The 19,310-nt window shown below is 32.2% G+C and overlaps 3 protein-coding genes across 3 annotated transcripts; all 3 read right to left on the bottom strand.

The window, feature by feature from the left end:
* Positions 1-1,015: 1,015 nt before the first annotated feature.
* Positions 1,016-4,459, bottom strand: LOC105799233 (vesicle-associated membrane protein 714). The gene is made up of 4 exons (XM_012629671.2): positions 4,105-4,459; positions 2,989-3,179; positions 2,386-2,549; positions 1,016-1,362 (listed from the first exon to the last, which is right to left on the bottom strand). The coding sequence occupies exons 1-4, from the start codon at positions 4,319-4,321 to the stop codon at positions 1,272-1,274; spliced, it is 663 nt and encodes a 220-aa protein (XP_012485125.1). The 5' UTR covers positions 4,322-4,459; the 3' UTR covers positions 1,016-1,271.
* Positions 4,460-7,132: 2,673 nt separating this feature from the next.
* Positions 7,133-10,274, bottom strand: LOC105799232 (transcription factor SRM1). Its single transcript, XM_012629670.2, has 2 exons — positions 9,768-10,274; positions 7,133-7,492 (listed from the first exon to the last, which is right to left on the bottom strand). Exons 1-2 carry the CDS (start codon positions 10,124-10,126, stop codon positions 7,219-7,221), a joined length of 633 nt encoding a protein of 210 aa, XP_012485124.1. The 5' UTR covers positions 10,127-10,274; the 3' UTR covers positions 7,133-7,218.
* Positions 10,275-14,783: 4,509 nt separating this feature from the next.
* Positions 14,784-16,017, bottom strand: LOC105799231 (NAC domain-containing protein 90). Its single transcript, XM_012629669.2, has 3 exons — positions 15,810-16,017; positions 15,429-15,721; positions 14,784-15,340 (listed from the first exon to the last, which is right to left on the bottom strand). The coding sequence occupies exons 1-3, from the start codon at positions 15,961-15,963 to the stop codon at positions 15,101-15,103; spliced, it is 687 nt and encodes a 228-aa protein (XP_012485123.2). The 5' UTR covers positions 15,964-16,017; the 3' UTR covers positions 14,784-15,100.
* Between the last annotated feature and the right edge of the window lie 3,293 nt (positions 16,018-19,310).

The raw sequence follows: 19,310 nt of genomic DNA, 5'->3' as shown, positions 1-19,310 counted from the left end.
GACAAAATTAAATTTTAAAAAAGGTCTAAATGCATTTTCACCATTTAACTAACTTAAAATTTTGCAATTTCCAAAAGAGACTAGAACAATTTTTCAATTTGGGAGAGGGGTAAGGTCATACCTGATGCTCTGCCTCTAGTTAAACTCGAATAACTATTATTATGGTATGAAAAAATATAGTTTAGTGCAAAATAAAAATTAATAGAATATTCGAAGTTGCACTAAATGTGCTTAAAAAGTGATCCAAAGCACGCAAACAATTCTCTATACACTTTACCCCTTTCCTCGGAGGAAGCTATCTTGTGCCAAGTTTAAGTTGAGCATATAATCTTCTTAGTAAAACTTCAAATGACAAATCATCAATTGAGTTGAATCAACTCAAAGTTGTAAGAACCTAAAAATTCAACTAAAGTTCGATTGAATTTCATTTCCGAAACTCGATTCAAGATTTATCTATTAAAAATGAACACGATTCCCATGCTCGATTACTTATCCTCAGGCTCAAATACAAGTTCAAAATTGAAAATTTCAACACTAATTAGAAATAAAAAGCTTCATTAAGCTCATGAGCTACTCAATTCAAATATTAAGATACTCGAATTTGCCTTCTTTAATACCTTGAAAGCTCAGTACAACTCAATAATGACCTAGTTGAACTCAAGTGCTTTTTTTCCTGAGTCAAACCCAAATGATACGTGAGCACATATCTCTCGTTTATCCCCCATCCCCTCCCTTCAATTTCTACCAACACTTCAAACATTAATTAAAGCTTAGCATATGAGTAATCACATAATTTACAGTTAGAAGTTCCCACTTCATAACTTTCTTAAAACCTCAGCAGCAACATAGTACAAAAAGAACATCGTAAAACTCGATTCCATTTACAACCTAATTGCATTTATACTACAATGCAACGTACATTCTGCAAGTAAGTAAAGGAGAGGTCTTAAATAAACCAAGAACTAAGTAACATGGATCGATAGAGAGAGAGATTGAGAGAGGTGCAAGGAAAAAGGAAAATATAAAGACACCAGAACTAAAATCATTGAACAGATGATTGTGTGAATATTATGATTGTTACAACAGGCAGTTTTCATCGAACCCCAAAAAAAAATAGTGGACACAATTGAGCGGGTATAGAGACTATGTTGCCAAAAATACCTAGAAACCTCCATTGGGAAACCAAGGAGCCTCCAAAGGTACAAACTTGCACAAAAATGTTGAAGATAAATGCGTACCTCAGCAGAAATTTAGACCAGTAAGACTGCCACTCAAGATCTGCAAGAAGGTAGAGTGATGCCTCCGCAGCAAGCAGCTATTATTATGTACAATAACAGAACAATCAAGCATGTCAACAGTGCCCTGTACACACAGACATGTAAGTTTCCTCATGTGGAACTGAATATGTTCCTAAGAACCGAGTAGTTACAACTATAATATCAAATTAAAATGATTCATGAAATTAATTTAAGATACTAAAATGATTTCTATTGACATGCATGTATGATAACAGCTGATAATGGCAAACTAGCAATACAGTCTGACAAGTTTTTCACACAAGTTACGAGTAGCCTAAGAATAGGGAACATCAGTTACAACTCCATTGACATTGCCCAACAGAAATTCTTCATAAGTAGTCAAATATCAAACCGATGCTTTCCTCAATTTTTCATGTCATCCCTTATAAACAGGTTTTGTACACAGTACATGAATTAGAAGAATCAGAAACTTGAAGACTTTGATTAAACACAATTGAGCAAAGTTTCTTAAGCTCAGTGGCAGAACAAAAGGCCTATGTAGAATAACTCTAGAAAGAAAATTCAAATCTAGCCAGTTATCTCTCTCTTGAATTTTGCATTGTTTTGCAAGTCTATAACAACTAGTTTTTTCCCCCTTTTGCTATGTTCTATTTACGTCTTTCATTCTCCTGTTGGTTCCCTTCCTTGGATATGGGCAGCCAAAGTCAATATTTTTGTTCCAAGATTGTAGCTAATAGGAATTAATAAAGGCTAAAATACTAAGAAGGCCCACATTTTCACTTTTCTTAAGCAAGTCCCCCATACTTTTATTTTACAGTATCCAAACAAGCCCTTATCCTTTGATTTATACCTACATAAGCCCTTAATCCAAATAGAAGGTTGATTTATGTTAGGGGTTTATTTAGGTATCAATTCAAGGTTATATTTGGGTTCAAAGTACAGGTAAAGGTCTTATTTAGCTGTAAATTAAAGGTTATGAGCTTATTTGGGTATAACTTATGTATACGGGCTTAATTTAAGTAGTAAAGTTTAGCTGTTTTTTCATTATTTAGCCATTAATAAATGGGCTATTTGTTTGTATTTCCATAAAACAAAATAAGATATATAAAGAATTTAAATTACTCACAAGAGTTTGGCATTTTTCATCCAAAGAGCTTGACGAAGACGTTTAGATTGTTTCTTGAAATGGAATGCACCATCTTTCATCGTTGCAGTTTTGTCAACAAGAAGTTCAATCCTGTCGCCTCTTTCAAGTATTTTCTCAATGTTCTCCACCATAATTGTACGAATCTGAAATTTAAAAATTAATCACAAATTCAGGGCACAATAGTCACTTGATGTGCAGCCATTCAACTTACAATGTTAATGTCACAGACAATAACAAGCATAAGGGTGTTTTTCCAGAGATCCTGATCTAAAGTGTTTTCCCCTTAAAGAACTGGCTAACACTAGTGATGAAACTGGTATCTTGTTCGTAAGGTTGAAAAACCTCATTCCAACAGGGTTCGAGATTTGAATTTCAAAGACATTATGCGGTGAAAACAATTGCCGAGGAACTACATGGTCAAATGCAAAGGTAATTAACTTAGACTGAAAAAGAGCAAGTAATTTTGCAACACTCTAAAGAACCCATCCACACATCATGACAGACACGAGATAAAAAAAAAAAGATTAGGAAAATCCAAAAGATGAATAAATAATGAAGTTCCAGCTATAGCAAGATACTTGCCTCACCCACTTCACCTCTAACACGATTGAGAGTATCTGCACCAGGATTATTAGAGAAAAACTCCATTTGTTGATGTAGCACCCGCGAGAATTCATCATTCATTGCATATGCAGGTGCATAATGAGCCACTTTGCCATAGTTTTTCATGAACCTCATGTGAATATCCTCCAAGTACGAAAATGGAATTCTCCCTGCATTGAGGCAGGGTAATTAATAGTGACTCATAAAGGATATCTTCTGTTTCTTTTACTTTTATCAATGAGATAAAGCTGTATACAAATTAATATCCATATTTTAAATGATAAAATCAAGCCAAACTCCCAACCCCCCAAAAGGAAACACATTAAATTTTTTTGCAAAAAACAGTAAAGTAATCCATAGTAATGAAACTGCTCATAAGCTTAAGGTACAAAGCGATTGTTATAATGATACAGAAATGATTAGAACTTCTATGAAAGGAAAATAGGATAAATAAAATAGAATAACATACCAAATTTTATCTCCATAATGGGGGAAAAAAGGAACGAAAAAACTACTAATCCAAAATCAAAGCAAAGGAGAAATTTGATGATTTTGAATGGAATTGTTCAAAGCTATTTTTCGAGAATACCCCAATGTTAGCTTCAAATAGAAGTTGTTAGTTGCGTCAAATGTATCTAATCTGAACCTAAGGTGTTGGAAATGGATCCATGAGAGAATATATGAATAAGTTTAGTGTTTTAAGGGCAATAGAATTAACTATATATATATATATATATATATATATATATAAATTCATGTGATTAACTGAGATTCTCTAGCTAATGATTAAGCACCAAAAACGAACACCTTATGCTGATATATTTGCTAACAGATAAATCCTATGCATTATTCTTAAATCAATTCTAAATTAAATGAAAGTAGCTGGTTAGTTCTACTATAAAGCAAGATATAAATACTAGAAAAGAAAATTAAACGAAGCATACATTTCAAGTCACAGACTTTAAATCCCTAAACTTTAAAAGAAAGAATTCAAAATCCCTTTCACTACTTCAATTGTCGACATTTAGATTTGAACTCGTAACAGAAATCGAGAAGATGTAGAATTTTAGAAATGATGAAGTAAAAGAATCGTACTTCCGAAGTTATCGTTAGCCATACAGAGGAAACAAAGGCCATCGGATCTAAGGATATGAAAGATATAACGATCTTGCGAGAAGCATAATCTCGAATCAGCCTCCTCCGGAAGTTTCTCCAGCACCCTCCGTGCCACCGCCCCAGCGTTCCCCGTCACGGCGCTAAACTCCGCTAGAACCACCGTGCCTCGAGCCACCACCGCGTAAAGGATCGCCATCGAGAATTTTTTTTCCTTTTTTGTTAATTTATTTTTCTTTTGCTTCAGAAAGTAAAAATTGTTTAAATATTTATGAAAACAATTAAGCTAAAATTCATGCTTTACATTTTAATAATTCTTTCTTCTCCTTTTGTAGTTTAAACCAAGTATGTATCATTATTTTGGTTTAGCTAACTTTCTTTTGGTACCTAAATTTTAGTACATTTTTTAATTGATGTTAAAAGAAATAAGGACAATATAATTTTTTACCACCAAATTTTGTAATACCTATAGTATTTTGGGTAAATTACTAATATAGTCACTTTTGTTTATCTCAAGTTACATTTAGTCACTGAGTCGTTAATTGCCGTTAACGGTGTAACAGATGACTTCTTGCCAACGAGATGTACCAATGAGTGCAATGGTTTGAGTTAAGAGGCGAAGGTTCTGAGGGGCAGGACGACCCGATAGTGAGACTAGTTAGGAAAAAGCTACGGCGTCAAGAGATTTCAAAGGCGAATAAGGTCGGTGCCATTCCGAAGGCACAATGAAGGCGTTGCGAGAATGGGTGGAGGGAGAAGGCCAAGGTGCAAAGGTCGTGACCATCGCACAAGATGCATCCCATGGAGGTCTATCGATTAGATGGGAATCATTTGACCCACGAGAACTGACCCGATTCAAAGAGTTGTTGGACAAGTCTATTAGACTAAAACATGGATGGCCAATGATGTAGATATGAAAACATAGGCTACCTTAGTAAATATGAGAACTAATATTAGAAGATTGAGGGGAATCATATGTTGCAAGATTATATTATATTTGATATTGTAATCTTGTAAATCCCTTGATTTAAGAGATAAGCTTAATCTCGTCTGTCGATGTAACTTGATTTAAACCGTCGATTTTGAGGAGCTCAACTATAAATAGAGTCTCCTCACTTGTAAATCATCAATTGTATCTTGAATTCTTAAGAGTAATAGAATTCTTTGAGAGCATTTACTCAAACACAAGATTTCTTTTGTTTTGTGTTGCTTTCGCTATATAAATCGGTGTTTTGGAGGAATTCTTTTGTGAATTCTTTTGTGAATCCTCAATTGTTTGGTAGTTAGGCTGACTTAGGTGTGCTTGCATCGAAAGGATCGTCTAAGACCACATGGATTATAAGACTAAAGTTCTAGTCGCGTGACACAAGTATGTAGAAGTCAAAAATATATTATTTAATTGCATCTGTTGAAGGCTTGGCTCCACCAATTAAGTTAAGCGTTATAATGTTGTATAGACGGACTTTTCACTAGTATCTCATCTACATAGACTTCCACAGACAACCCATGTGATTCTTAAAAATGTGTTCATCAATCTTTGATACATTGCTCCAATATGTTTTAGTCCAGAAAACATTATGACAAAACAATAAGTTTCAACTTCAATTACTAAAAAAAAAAAAAAATTATCATTAAGGTCCATGTGTTTTTTGGTCGTAGCCTAAAAAAGTGTCCATGAAGCTCATAAGTTGGTACGTTATAAAAGTCTCAACCGATCTATTAATGGAGGAGAGTGAACATTAATTTTTGGGAAAAGCTTTGTTTAAGTTGGTAAAATTTATACACATTCACCACTTTCCTTTTTTTTCTAACCATAACAATGTTGACTAACCATTTAGGGTATCTTATATCATGGATAAATCCTACTGCAAGTAGCTTGTTTGTTTTTTCTCAGATTGCAAAGATTCGCTTAGAGGCAAATCTGTGCTTATTTTGGCATATTAGTGTTATTTCAGGATTGACATTGAGTGAGTGAATAATGACATTCATGTGTAATCTTGCCATATTTATTGCAAGTACCATGCGAAAATGTTAATGTTATTTAGGAGAAAGGCAGACCTGGGGGTTGACTGCTTTGCTTATGTTCACTATGAGGTCGAGATTTGTTGGCTAAGTTAAAGATCTTCTATTTTGTTAGTTGATTGAGCTCTTGGTTGCACGTCTTCCTAGTGATCAAGGTTTTTTTAAAGTTAAGGGCAAACATTAAATGAGGCTGCAAGTTAGGTGGAAATTGTTAGATTTTCCAAGATGTTTTCCTGCGACCTTATTTTAATTCTAGGGAACATGTTGTAGCTATTTGTAAGCAATCAACTGCCTCTGTTGGCTTCGTTGTTCTGGTGAAATTGAAAGGAACATAACATTAGTGTAGGATGGTTAACGAGGGTCGTAAGATGTCACACTATTGCTAGAGGTGAATGGCATTGTATGGGGGATTTAAAGGGTTTTGGTAACATAAACAAGTAAGGCTTATAGTCAAGCTTATAAAGGTAAGTCTTAGCACTGGGGAAAGGAATGTTAGCTTTAAGGGGGTGATCCATGGTTCTTTTCTCAGTTTCTATAGGTGGTGTCAAATATTAACGATTTGAAAGTTAATGCACTTACGAGATAAATGGAATTCTATAAATGTGTCAAAAGTATGTGGTATAGGATGCTTTCAGATACTTAAATTAAAAGAAATGAAATGGGCTGAGAAAAGTAATAGTAAGACAAAAGAGAAGATGCTTTTAAGGTTGCCATTTGCAGGAGAGTGTGTGAGACTAAATTGTCCCCTACATATGATTGATTAAGATATATGTCTTTGATCGACGATACTATACCTCTAACCCTTTTGTTTGTTCATCTTATCATTTGACTTAAGTATGGGTCTTCAGGATTGTTGGTTACTTAGAGTGTGAGGCTTGCTTGATGAGCTAGTCTAATAAAAGTCGTATCATAAAATAGACTGCTAGGTTCTTAAATTTTTTTTTACAAATATATGTTGTATAAACTTGTTTAGATAAGTTGCAAGCTGTTTTATAAAACTGTACAAGTTACAAGAAAGGGTATTCATACAAGTTCTTAAGTTTGTGTTTTGTGTAAGTAATCTAACTATACAAGTTACAACAAAGGGAATTCATACCCATGATTATTCACAAAGGAGCTTCCTTGTTCATTGAAAAACTTGGATTGGGGGTCCATCGAATTATCATCTCCCATTTTCAAATCATGAATGCTTGACCTTTTCTTGTTTTTCTCATTGACGGAGTTGAGACGAAGAAAATACTTCTGTGCATGGCTCGCTACTTGAGTTGGCGTTCTTGAAACGACGGCGTTTCTTGATATGCTCCTCCAATCTCCTTTCCCATACTTTTGAAGTCCAATCAGAAATAGTCTATCCAATAATAGTAACAAAAAAAAAATACTATTGTGAAAATTTTTAATTTTGAAAAATTATAACAATCTTTTAAGTTATATTAAAAAAAAAAGAAAAAAAAGAAGAAGAAGAAACGAAAACAGGATATGTGGCAAATTTTACTATGTACCTAAGAGAGTAACCTATATTAGTAGAGACTAGAGATGTTCAATCGGTTAATCGACCTGAATTATTATTAACCGAATTAATCGATCCTTTTAAACCTTAACCATTAACCGATTAATTTGGTCGGTTAACCGAATTAACCGACCGATTAATTTATACTTCTAAAAAATTAACCAAACCAACCGGCCCCGATCAAATACTTATATATTATAATATTATTTATTAAGTTCGATTAATTCGGTTAACCAACCGAATTAATTGTTAACCGAACTTTCAAAAAATTATTAACCGACCTCCAACCGAATTAATTCGGTTAACCAACCAATTAACCGAATTCAATCGGTTAACCGAATTAATTCGGTTTTACACGAAATTTACACACCCCTAATAGAGACCTAGGGGACCATGGCCTCCTAAAATGGTAAATTGTCAAATTAGGTCCTTTATAATTTATAAAATTTTAAATGAGTAATAATAAAATTACACTTTGGTCCCTCTAAAAATAATAAAATCTAATTTAACCCTTTAAAAAATATAAATATATAGCCTGTTAAAATGATGAAATTACATTTTTACTATTGTAAAAATATACAATTTAATTCTAGCCTTCCAAAAAGATTTTCTAGCTCGCCACTATGCTAAATCAAAGATTTAATCAATGTAAATTAATTTGATATATTTAATCTCTCTAATTTTATGACATGCCCAAACAATTAACATATTTAACTAGTTAATTAAAATGTTGAAGTTAATTTATTCTTTTAAAAAATCTATTTACGTATGATGTTGACTTAATTTTTTTGTTTTAAATGCTAACATGGACTTCTTCTTTTTTTTTTGTCTTTAAGGGTGTTTTATCTTTTAACTAAAAAGATTAATACGTAGTTGACCTCTGAAATTGTTTAAAAGTATCTATTTGATATCTAAACTTTTTTTGGGCTTAATTGGTATTTGAATTTATATTTCGTAACACATTTTGATACCTTCACACTACCATCGTTAGTTTGTGCTGACGTAGCATTGACAACTAATTACACGATAACACGTGGCAACCTCTCATTATGACATATGTCAAATATAACTACAAAAAAACTAAAAATATTTAAAAATATATAAATTAAGAAAAAACAATTTTTATATCAAGAATGAACTTGGACATATGACTATCTAGATTTAGATACTAGTTGTCCATATTCATTCAAGTTACATTTTATTAATTTTATATGTTTTTATATTATTAGTTTAAACTTAAAAATATTAAATTTTAAAATATACAAATTAATAAAAATATATAAAATATTTTTCATATCAAATGAACCAGAACAATCATTTGTCTACATTCATTATTGATGTGCTTTTAGTAATTTTATATATTTTATTTTTTTATAAAATAGTAGGCTTTGTGTTATTGTTATTTTGAAATATATATAAATATAAAATATGATATAAATTTATAAAAATATTTAAATATAAAATTATAAAATCATAAATTTATATATAAATATATATAATCACTGAAAAAATCACATCTAGAATCACCTGAACAAATGGCTGTCTAAATTTATTTGAATATAGTCAAAACATTAGTCTAGGTTCATTCTCGATGTAAAACTTTTATTATTATTTTTTATCAAATAATAATAATAATAATAATAATAATAATAAAGCAAAATATTTTATAAAAATAAAAAATATAAAATTACTAAAATTGGAAAAAAAGAATTTTTATATTAATTTATATTTTTAAAGATTTAAAAAATTATTTATGTTTGTCATTTGCAAAATTAGAGGTTTTCACGTGTTATCGCGTGATTGGTTGGTAATATCATATCATCATAAGTTGACAGTGTTAGTATAGAGGTATCAAAGTGTATGACGGAATATAAATTCAAGTACCAATTAAACTCAAAATATAGTTTAAATACTAACTAGATATTTTTGAATAAGTTTAGGTAGCAAACTGCATATTAACCCGAAATACTTAAGAATGTTAACTTTTTGGGCACTATAAAAATAAAAGGAACAAATGATCAGAGACGAGAGTATTGGGACTAAATGTCAATTTTGACCGTAGTTGAGGAGCAAAAGCAAAAATAGGCCATTTAGGTAAATAATTCTAGGTTCTAACCTGTGTTCTTCTTCGGTCCAAGGGACGCCTTTCCTTCTTTCGCTTTCCCTTTCCCTTTCCTTTCCTTTGGATCCAACCCAAACTTGGCTCCTACCTGACTCGTTAACCCAACTCGCTGATTCCAACTCACCCTCATAACTCGGCAACTCGATTCTTCCTGACTCAATCTCCAAAACATCATGCTCCAAATCCTCGTAATGTCTCCTAACATCCGCCGCCGACTTCCCCGGAACTTGGGCAGCGATTTTTTCCCACCGGTCGGACGATTCGTCGTTGGAGAACATAACCAAAGCTCGCTCGAACAGCTTGTCTTGGTGCCAAGACCAGGCCGAGGAAGCATCATCGTTGGTTCGGATCATAATTGTAAATTGAAATTTGTGTGTGTGTTGTCTGAGAAAATTGATGCTTGTTTGGATTGGGGGTGAGTGGGTGTTTTATAAGATCTGAATCTGATTTTGATTTTCTTTTTGTTTTTTAGTTTTGGATTACGTTAACTTTCGGCTATCTTTGACTTAAAAACAATTGATCTGATGAGATGAGATCATGTTAAACACGTTTCGCCATTATTTTTCTCGATTCTCAATTAAATTTAATATATTTTTTATTTTTATTTTTATTTTTTTCTGTAAAATGTAAACTCTTTATTACTTCATCAATAACTGAAGCTGTTTTGTGTTTCCTGACTATTTTTTTTTTAATTTAGCTTATTCTGTCTTGTCATGATGTCGGTTGGAAAATCTTTTTATTAAAATTTTCCAATTGATTCCGCTATTTTCTGATTGTTAATGGCGGAAAGTTTTAAAAGGCTGCTCTTTATTTTTTCCTTTTTCAATTTAGATTTAATTTTTATTTGATTGATTTAAAAATAAAGTTTAATTGATAATGTTGTTAAACTATAATATGTGTATCAGAACATGTTTAAAATTTATAAATATTATTTGGCTTTTATTATATTTAAAAAACAACCAATGAGGTATTGGCTCTGTTAACAATGGTGGAGGTTTTAGATATTGAGTATCTAAGTTTGAGGTTTATCATGTACGATTTTAAGTGTAAGTATTTGAGTTTCATCATATACTGTTTTCATGGATAGATTTTAGTTGACTGCTGGCGGAGTGAACTAAATTTTAATTGGATAAACTATATTATTAGACATTTAACTATTAGTAAAAAAAAATTGTCATCGAACTTACAAAATAGTCACTCAATTATTCAATTTTTTTTCACTAGATGTCTAATGGTAACAGCTTTTAAAATTGGCATAATAGTTACTTTAACCTTCAACTTTTGTACATTGAATCAATTTAGTCTTAATTCTAAGAAATCTAATCCTCAATATTTACACATTATGTAATTTGGTCTTTTCTGCAATTTTACTTTTATTTATGACCCTTTCACCTAAAAGTTAAAAAAAACATGTGTATTAACTAAATTGAAATAGACAAAACTGGAATCACCCATAAATCTAAAATAACAATTTTCATATTTTCTCTTTCTTTTAAAATTAACTCTCAAAATAACAAAGAAAAATAAACCTACAGAAAAAAAAATACCATACTACACAATGTGTAAATGTTAAGGGTTATTTTTAGAATCAAGATTAAATAGGCATAATTTATAAATGTTGAGAGTTAAAGTTATTATTATGTTGATTTTAAAAGTTGTTACTGTTAGTCAACTAGAAACCAAGAAAAATAACATTAAAAATTGAGTTATTATCTTATAATTTTTATATTTAAATAAAAAAATACTTGCTACTAATATAATTTACCCGCTATAGTACTATAAGTACATACTTTAGAACAAATTGGTGCAAGGGAATATTCTGGAGTGCCATGCAACTCCACATTTTTAATGTAGTAAGATATTTTATTTTGGGTGTTGTAAAGTATAAGGTTAATTAGTTGTAAGTCTTAGCCACTTTTTAGACTCATATCTTTTTATGATCAACTATTAAATGCTAAATTCATTCTTATCCGATTAAGGATTATGAGAGAAGAGACAAATCAACTGATTCTGGTTGGTTGAATATTTTTTTTTAGATTCTTGATTATCATTTCAACAATTTCAAATTTATTTTTTTAGAGTGCAATGTGTATAAAATATCTGAATAATTTCATTTTAATTTATCCTTCTAATCGAATAAAATACTGCAATTGAATTGATTTATACTTAGGTGGGTTTGGATGAGTGGTGCGTTTACTTGCAGTTAGTATAAAAATAGAGGTGGCGGTGAGATTAGATGCTTGTAACGTGGGATAAAAAATAAGTTAAATGCACCGCAACACACCCCACCACCCGTCCAAACCTACCCTTAGTATTATGTGTAGGATAGACCTGTCCATGGGCCGGACGGCCCGGCCCGACGGCCCACCCGAAATATGGGCTTGGGCAAAAAAACGATGCCCGTTTAAAAAATGGGCCGGGCTCGGGCTCAACTTTTTTGGCCCGGGTAATAAATATATATTTTTCAATTTTAAAATACTTTAAAAATATTTTTTGTGTTTATTAAAAACCGGGCCGGGCCGGGCTCGGGCTTATTTTGGGCCCATATTTCGGGCCGGGCCGGGCCTAAGAGTTGGGCCAAAATTTTTTTCCGCCATGGACAGGTCTAGTGTAGGATAGATAGGTGTTGTATGATAAACTAAAACATTAAGTTCTCGAAAAATTATAGTTGAAAATTGAAGTATTGAATTTAAGTTATAAAACCGTTTTTATGTATTACTTAGAATTAACTACAAAATATAATTAGATTGTTTGATAAATATAAATTATAAAAAATATATTCTACATTTTATCTTTAGTTTTAAAATATTTCATCTTATTCTAAACAAAAATCTAATTTTAAACATAATTTTTAATAGGATAATATAATATTAAAATAATACAATAAAATTGAATTAATTGAAAATATTCTCTATTAAGTAATAAGTAGCTCTTATCTACTTATTATTTTCCACATTTTTTGGATTATCAAACATGTGTAAAAATTTAAATCATTTAAAATATTAATTTTAATTGATTTATTTTTCTCAATGATTTACCAAACAAATCATTAGTTGAGTTGAATTAATCTAGTTAGTTTAGAACTTGTAATAATTGATTTTTATCGAAGTTATTAATATAATTAAGAGTTAATGCATACGGAAGTATTTGAATTTGACAATTTATACTTACTTAGTACCAAAATTTTTTGACACTTAAATAATATCTAAAGTTGAAAACTGTATGCCAATATGCTCCCCTTTCAATAATATCTAGTCTTTAAATTTTAGTATTTTTTTAAATACAACATATTTTATTATTACACTCATTATTTACTAATTATAACTTTTAACTCAAATTGAAGCTGCTGCTACCATGTCCCATCATTTTAACACTAAATTTTATCTGTTAATAAATGCCAATTAGTTCTGGCCAAAGGCCAATAAATAAAACAAGAGAAATGCCAATTAGAGATTTTGCTTTCAAAGATGAAAGTTGCAAAACTGCAGAGTCTGTCTGACAAAAAACTTGCTTAAGACTGAGATAATCCTACAAACCAATGTTGCTTCTTAATGTAATGTTGTTTAAACTAATCAATGCAAATTTTTATTCTCAAAATTAAAACAAAATTATGTAATCAATTGCATTCAGATTTATGTAATATAAAATATATATAAATATTAATACGCAGCCATCCCTCAACTTAAGCAACCCAGGTAGCTCTTGTATGAACTCGATTATGAGTTCGGGACCTCTCAATTTCGAAAGTTGGACGAAAGAGTGGGAGGGTTTGGATAAAAATATAAATTTAAAAAATAAGTTTCAATAAAAATAAAGTCTGTTTTTTAAAGAGTCGAGTTTCGGGTGAGATTTTTTAGCTCAAGCCCGGCTCAAATCTGCCTAATTTTAGGACCATTTTTTAGGTCGGAACTATGTCTGAAAAATAGACCTAAAAATTTATATTGGCTCGGCCTGGCTCATGGTTAGTTCTACGTGTACCATTTCTTTTTTAATTTTAATTACAAACCTTCAAAATCTAAGTGCCTATAACAATAAGAACACGGTGATTAGTAGTAAACACTTTAAGAGGAAGCCTCTTATTTTTAGTTATAGATAGGGGTGTTCACATTTCGGTTAAAATTAAATTAATTGATCGAACTGATTTAATTCGGTTAATCGCTCGGTGGCCGAATTTAGTTCTGTCGAAGGTCAATTAATGATTTTTTGAAATTTTGGTTATCGATTAATTCGGTTCGAAATTGGATAATTAACTTAATTATCCAATTAACCGAAATATTTGTGTTTTCAAGACTTATGTAGTGTTTCTAATGTGTTATTTGTTGTTTTCACTTCCATTTAAAATTTTTTGAACTATTAAATAAAAGAAAATGAACATTATTTTAACCAAAAGACAAAAATATATAAATTTCGGTTAATTTAAGTAACCGACTAAATTAATCAAAATATTTCGTTAATGTATTTAAAAAAATTAATTCGATAAATGGTTAAAAATATGTATATTTTAATTAATTCAATTAGAATATTAACCCACCGTTTGAACAGAAAGATGTAGAAAAAGTTCGACTTAATATGTCCGTATCGATTGTTGTAATGGCACTGGACATTCATCTAGTTTTTCCGCTCCTCAAAGTGTTGTATTGCTTTTTAGAAGACTTGCTACCTTCGGCTTAGAAACCACCTTTGTCACGGGATATTTTTTTTCTTTGACTTGTTTGATTGGGCTGATGACTCCCACTTCACTTGAAGGGCCTTTTTTTCATCCTTGTCGTGTGCTTGTAAAGAACCCATTAGATCATCAAAGGTAAGTCAATAGCAGCTACTACATGTTCAGACATTGGAGTCAAACTCCTCAATAACTTGATTCAACAATCTAATTTTGACTAGTTTCCCCTCCAAAAGACCTCATTTGATTCATAATTGTAGACATTTTAACAGCCACAAAATCTTGGACGAATTAACCATCACTCATAAAATTATGTTGTAGTGATAGCATAGAAAAGCAATAAAAAATTAAAGAAAGAATCGAACCATTTTTTTCATATAAATGATGGGTATAACCAACACAACAAAATCTAAAAAATTATAAATAAAAAAAACAAATCCATTTTACACAAGCTTCAGTGACAGATATCTCGACAAAAAACCTACGGGATTTCTCCGAAAGAAAAAAACAAAAGCCTATTTTACACAAAATGATCTCCTTAGAACTTGCTTATTAGTTGTATTGTTCCTTTGGTCTACAAGTATGAACAAGCAAATCCGCTACTTACCAAGTTCGTTTGTTCATGCTCTTCGGTTATATGTGCCGAACGGGGCTGATTGCCTACTTATATTTCATTAATTTGTCCCCATCCTATGGCATGTTCTTCAAGATTGTTAACCAACTCCCAAAACTCATCTTCACTAGCCTCGGCTGGATTATAGTGGTCTCCTCCAGCATGTGAAGTACCTGAGGCTCCCCCGGAAGTTGTTGCAGCATTGTTGTGTGCTTCTAGTGGGCGTCTATCGAATGCTCGAGAGCTGCTCGATGCAACATAGACTCGACACAAACTGAATTCATGTCTCAACTACATTAAAAAATGGTAAACAAGCAAACGATAATTAGAAAATAAAGTAGTGAATTTAGTTTTAAAATATAAATCTTCATATGTTCACCTTAGGAGGAGCAGACACATATGGGTCGGACAGTGCTTCGATGGCTCTATATTCATTCATCTTCCATTTGGTTTTCCTCCCATTTGGGGCTTTTCCCTTGTAAAAGACCATTGTTTTCTTCATCCCGATCACTCGATCGTCCGACGAGTAGACAAAGCCGGGAGACCCCGTCGCCTTCCAATATCCCGAAGCTGTAGTTCGGCTAGCTCTTCCCCCACGAGCTTCCCTCTCTTGTCTTGGTGTAAAGTAAAACCATTGCTCCACGTCTCCCTTACAAAGCTCCCCAGCAAGCTCTGCAACCATAAACAAAAAAAGGTTACCTACTTACAGTGGGATTCATCATGTTGGTGTGATCAGTGAAGAAAGTGTATATATATATACTTGGAAGGTCCCAGGGCTCAAGGTCGTAAAAAATGTTGAGGACTGGGATAACAAGGTGCATATCTTGTCTCATGCCTTGTAACTGGTTACGTAGGTAGAAGGAAACCAACTCTTCTTCCGTCGGAAAGAAGCGAAAACCGATGGCCATCTCCATCTCTGACCGGTACGTAGCTGATCTATACGTGTTGTGTGTTGGAATTAATGAGCTTTCCATGTAAATGAAATTGGTTTAAATAGCTTGCTAGCCGAGTAAATTTGGAAAAAGAAGCTGTGGATTCCACACGGTTACAGCCAACATATTGTTCTTTTATATCCTATGATAAAACTTCACTCGTCTTGTACGGATCCAAGTTATCCTATGAAAATCTGATGTTGAAGCAGTCAAAGGTCAATTTAAGACAGATCCATCCTTTAGTTTCTAATAATTAAAAGTCAACTGCTAGGAGTCTTATGCAGTTCATCTAGTAGAAATTAAAAAAATAAAAGTAACAATCCCTATTGGCCGTGACCCACAATCCATGAGTTCAAACTGGACCGTGCAGTGATTTAAGTAATAATTTTTTTTAATTAAAGGCAAAATTAAAAATTAACTACTATTTTTTAAATCAGGACAAAAATTAGTAATTATCTGTAGAAAAACTAAAATAAGATTATAAAATTTGAGAAAATCAAAATTAAAAATTTAGCTTAAAAGAGCTGAAATTAAATATGGCAATTTGTTTCATTAAAAAATATAGAAAAGGTCAAAATACTTTTTTTATTAACCAAAGGCTAAATACACAATTTAACTTTTTGAAGAGGACACACTCTAAAAACACTAAAAAAAAACAAAATTTTAGGTACCAAAATAGATATTTTCAAAATATATGTAACTTATTAGAAGATATGATAAAATACAGAGGCTAAATATGATTTATCTTTTTAGGCTTTCCTTTCTTCTTTCTTAATCCCAGGTGCCAAATCATAAAAAAATTTCAAACATTGAGGGCCAAATATCTAGAATGCCCTCAATGTATGTTATTTTAGATATGTTATTTGAATTTATAAATATAATTTTTGTGTTTATATAACTACACAATTTAAAATAAATAAGTTGTAAAATTTATGAATAATTTTTATGATAAGTTCTAAATTAGCAAGAGACTTTTAATAACTAATGTAAAGTTCTGGGTTTTTTCCATGTATGTCAGTTGCACCCCTCCAAATGATCAATCCACTCTGTCATGTATATCCTGATCATGGACATTAATGGTTATTAGAATAAATATGAAGGAGGCTATTAATGGTTTTCTCTTTCCTGGCACTTCACAGGCTCCTTTGTCATTCATTGATACTAGTGATTTTTCTACTCCTGGGCCAACTCGAGAGATTCTACCATCTTTGATACAGGACATACTCCTTTGGTCGATAATCTTGTCAATCCAAATTCTAGTGTGGGTGTTGTTGGAGAAAACAGAGGATAGAAGACCAAAGATTATATTTAACTAAGGAATTGATTTGATATTAAGGAGGCATTGTGGGACTTGGTGGAGCAAGGATATGAAGTCGAGTCCAAATCGGATGTAGAAGAAGAACTGAAGAAGCAATTGAAGGAGAATACAAAGAAGAATGCGACAACTTTGCGATTTATTCTACAAGGGGCGAGTAAATCCATCTACCACACGCCCCCTTAATTTGTAATTTTCATTGAGTCTTTAAACTTCTCGAGCTTCTCCAACGACACAGGCTTCATAAGAACATCTACAGGCTGCTCGTTGGTCCCGACGAACTTCAAGCAAATTTCTCTTTTGTTCACCAAATCTCGAATGAAATGATGATGGAGCTCAATGTGCTCACTTCGGGCATTAAGAATTGGATTCTTTATCATCGCGATTGTCAACATATTATCACAGAATATGGTAGTCGAAACCTCTTCTTTCTGCTGTAGATTAGTTCTCATCAGCCATCTCTCCACCATCTTCTTGCTGCAACTTCTCATTAAGTGCCATTGGCATAGGCACCAGTTTACAAGTCGACATCTAAAATTTCTTCAATAGGTCCTCCACATACTTTTCTTGCAAAATAAAAATCTCGCCACTTGGTTGCTTGACTTGAAAATCGAGAAAATACTTCATAAGGTCGAGATCAGACATCTCGATCTCTTCCATCATGGCCCTTTTAAAATCTTCAACCATCTTCATATCGATTCCCGCATAGATCACATCATCAACATAAAGAAAAACTATTCGAAAGTTCCGATTTAGTCCAATCTTCACATAGAGGGATGGCTCGCTCGGGCATGACAGCTTGGAGAGCTTGAAACCCCTTAGAGCTTGTCCATGTTGATATATGTGCTTTAATACTCATAGTGTTCTTATATGTGCTTGTCCAATGCAACATAGCCCTTTTCTAGAAGGCCTTATGAGTAGATAGGCCTTACGGGTAGAATATCAGTGTATCCATCGCAATTATGTCATTGGTAAGCCAGAATCAAACTAAAAAGATATTTACGATAGGAGGTGTGTAAGGAAAAGTGAGACTCTGCAAGGATGGTGTTTGTCTTGAACCCACCAAAATTAGTGGAATGGTTATGAGTCGGCCAAGTAACAATCACTCAGCGATCAATCCTCCATTAAAGAAAGGTGGAAGTTGAACAAGGAGTAGTGCGTTTGATTCTTTTCTGTTTAACAACCTATGCAAGATATGGTCTATTTTCGAGTATTGTGGTAAAGAAATTATGTTCGTTTGAACTTACAAGGGTTTTGAACTGTGGGTGTAGGATTTGCAAGATAAGGAACTTGAGGAAGGACCCAGTTAGCTCATGATAAATCAAGGATTATCGTCAGGCAGTGTCATGCACATAGGAAAGGGGTATCTTAAAGGCTTCGCCTTGAGGGTCAAATATGTTGTAACTAAACGGTTTCCCCATAGTCCGAAAATATTGTGATAGTAAACTTTTAATTTAATTTATTATTTTTTGTTGTAAGAGTATTCATTTATGAGTATTAAAGTTCGTCGTTTAAATAGTTAAGTTTAAAATTTATCGATAAGTCCAAACCAGGTTTAATTGTTACATTCTATACCCGGATTCGGTAAGTGAGTCGGGTGAGAGTGTTACATGAAAGATTAGAGTCATAATTACAAAAGAAACAAGAGACAAGTAAGGTAAAAAGTAGGTATATTGGGGGGCTGTCAATTTTATCTTGGTTTTTTTTTTTAATTTTCTTCTTAATTCTCATTCATCCTCTCTTTCTTCGTTTTTGGTTTCCCTGTCTTTCTTGTATTTACCTGCTCATTTCAAACCTTCCTTAATAGACATGTTTCCTTAATAGCCAAACACAGTAAAAGTACCATGGAGGAGTTTGTATTAGGAGCCAAATTGTATTTTACCCTTTACTTAAAAAATAGAAAAATTAGTCTTTGTATGTTAACTCAAAGAGAAACTTGGTTCTTTCTATTAAAAATTTCATCAAATTTTATTGTTAAAATTTGACATGGTTATCGAAATAACCAAATAGTTAC

The sequence above is a fragment of the Gossypium raimondii genome, chromosome 9 (assembly GCF_025698545.1).
Source record: "Gossypium raimondii isolate GPD5lz chromosome 9, ASM2569854v1, whole genome shotgun sequence".
Lineage (NCBI taxonomy): Eukaryota > Viridiplantae > Streptophyta > Magnoliopsida > Malvales > Malvaceae > Gossypium > Gossypium raimondii.
The sequence above is the reverse complement of the archived record's forward strand: the minus strand, read 5'-3'. Positions and strand labels throughout refer to the sequence as shown.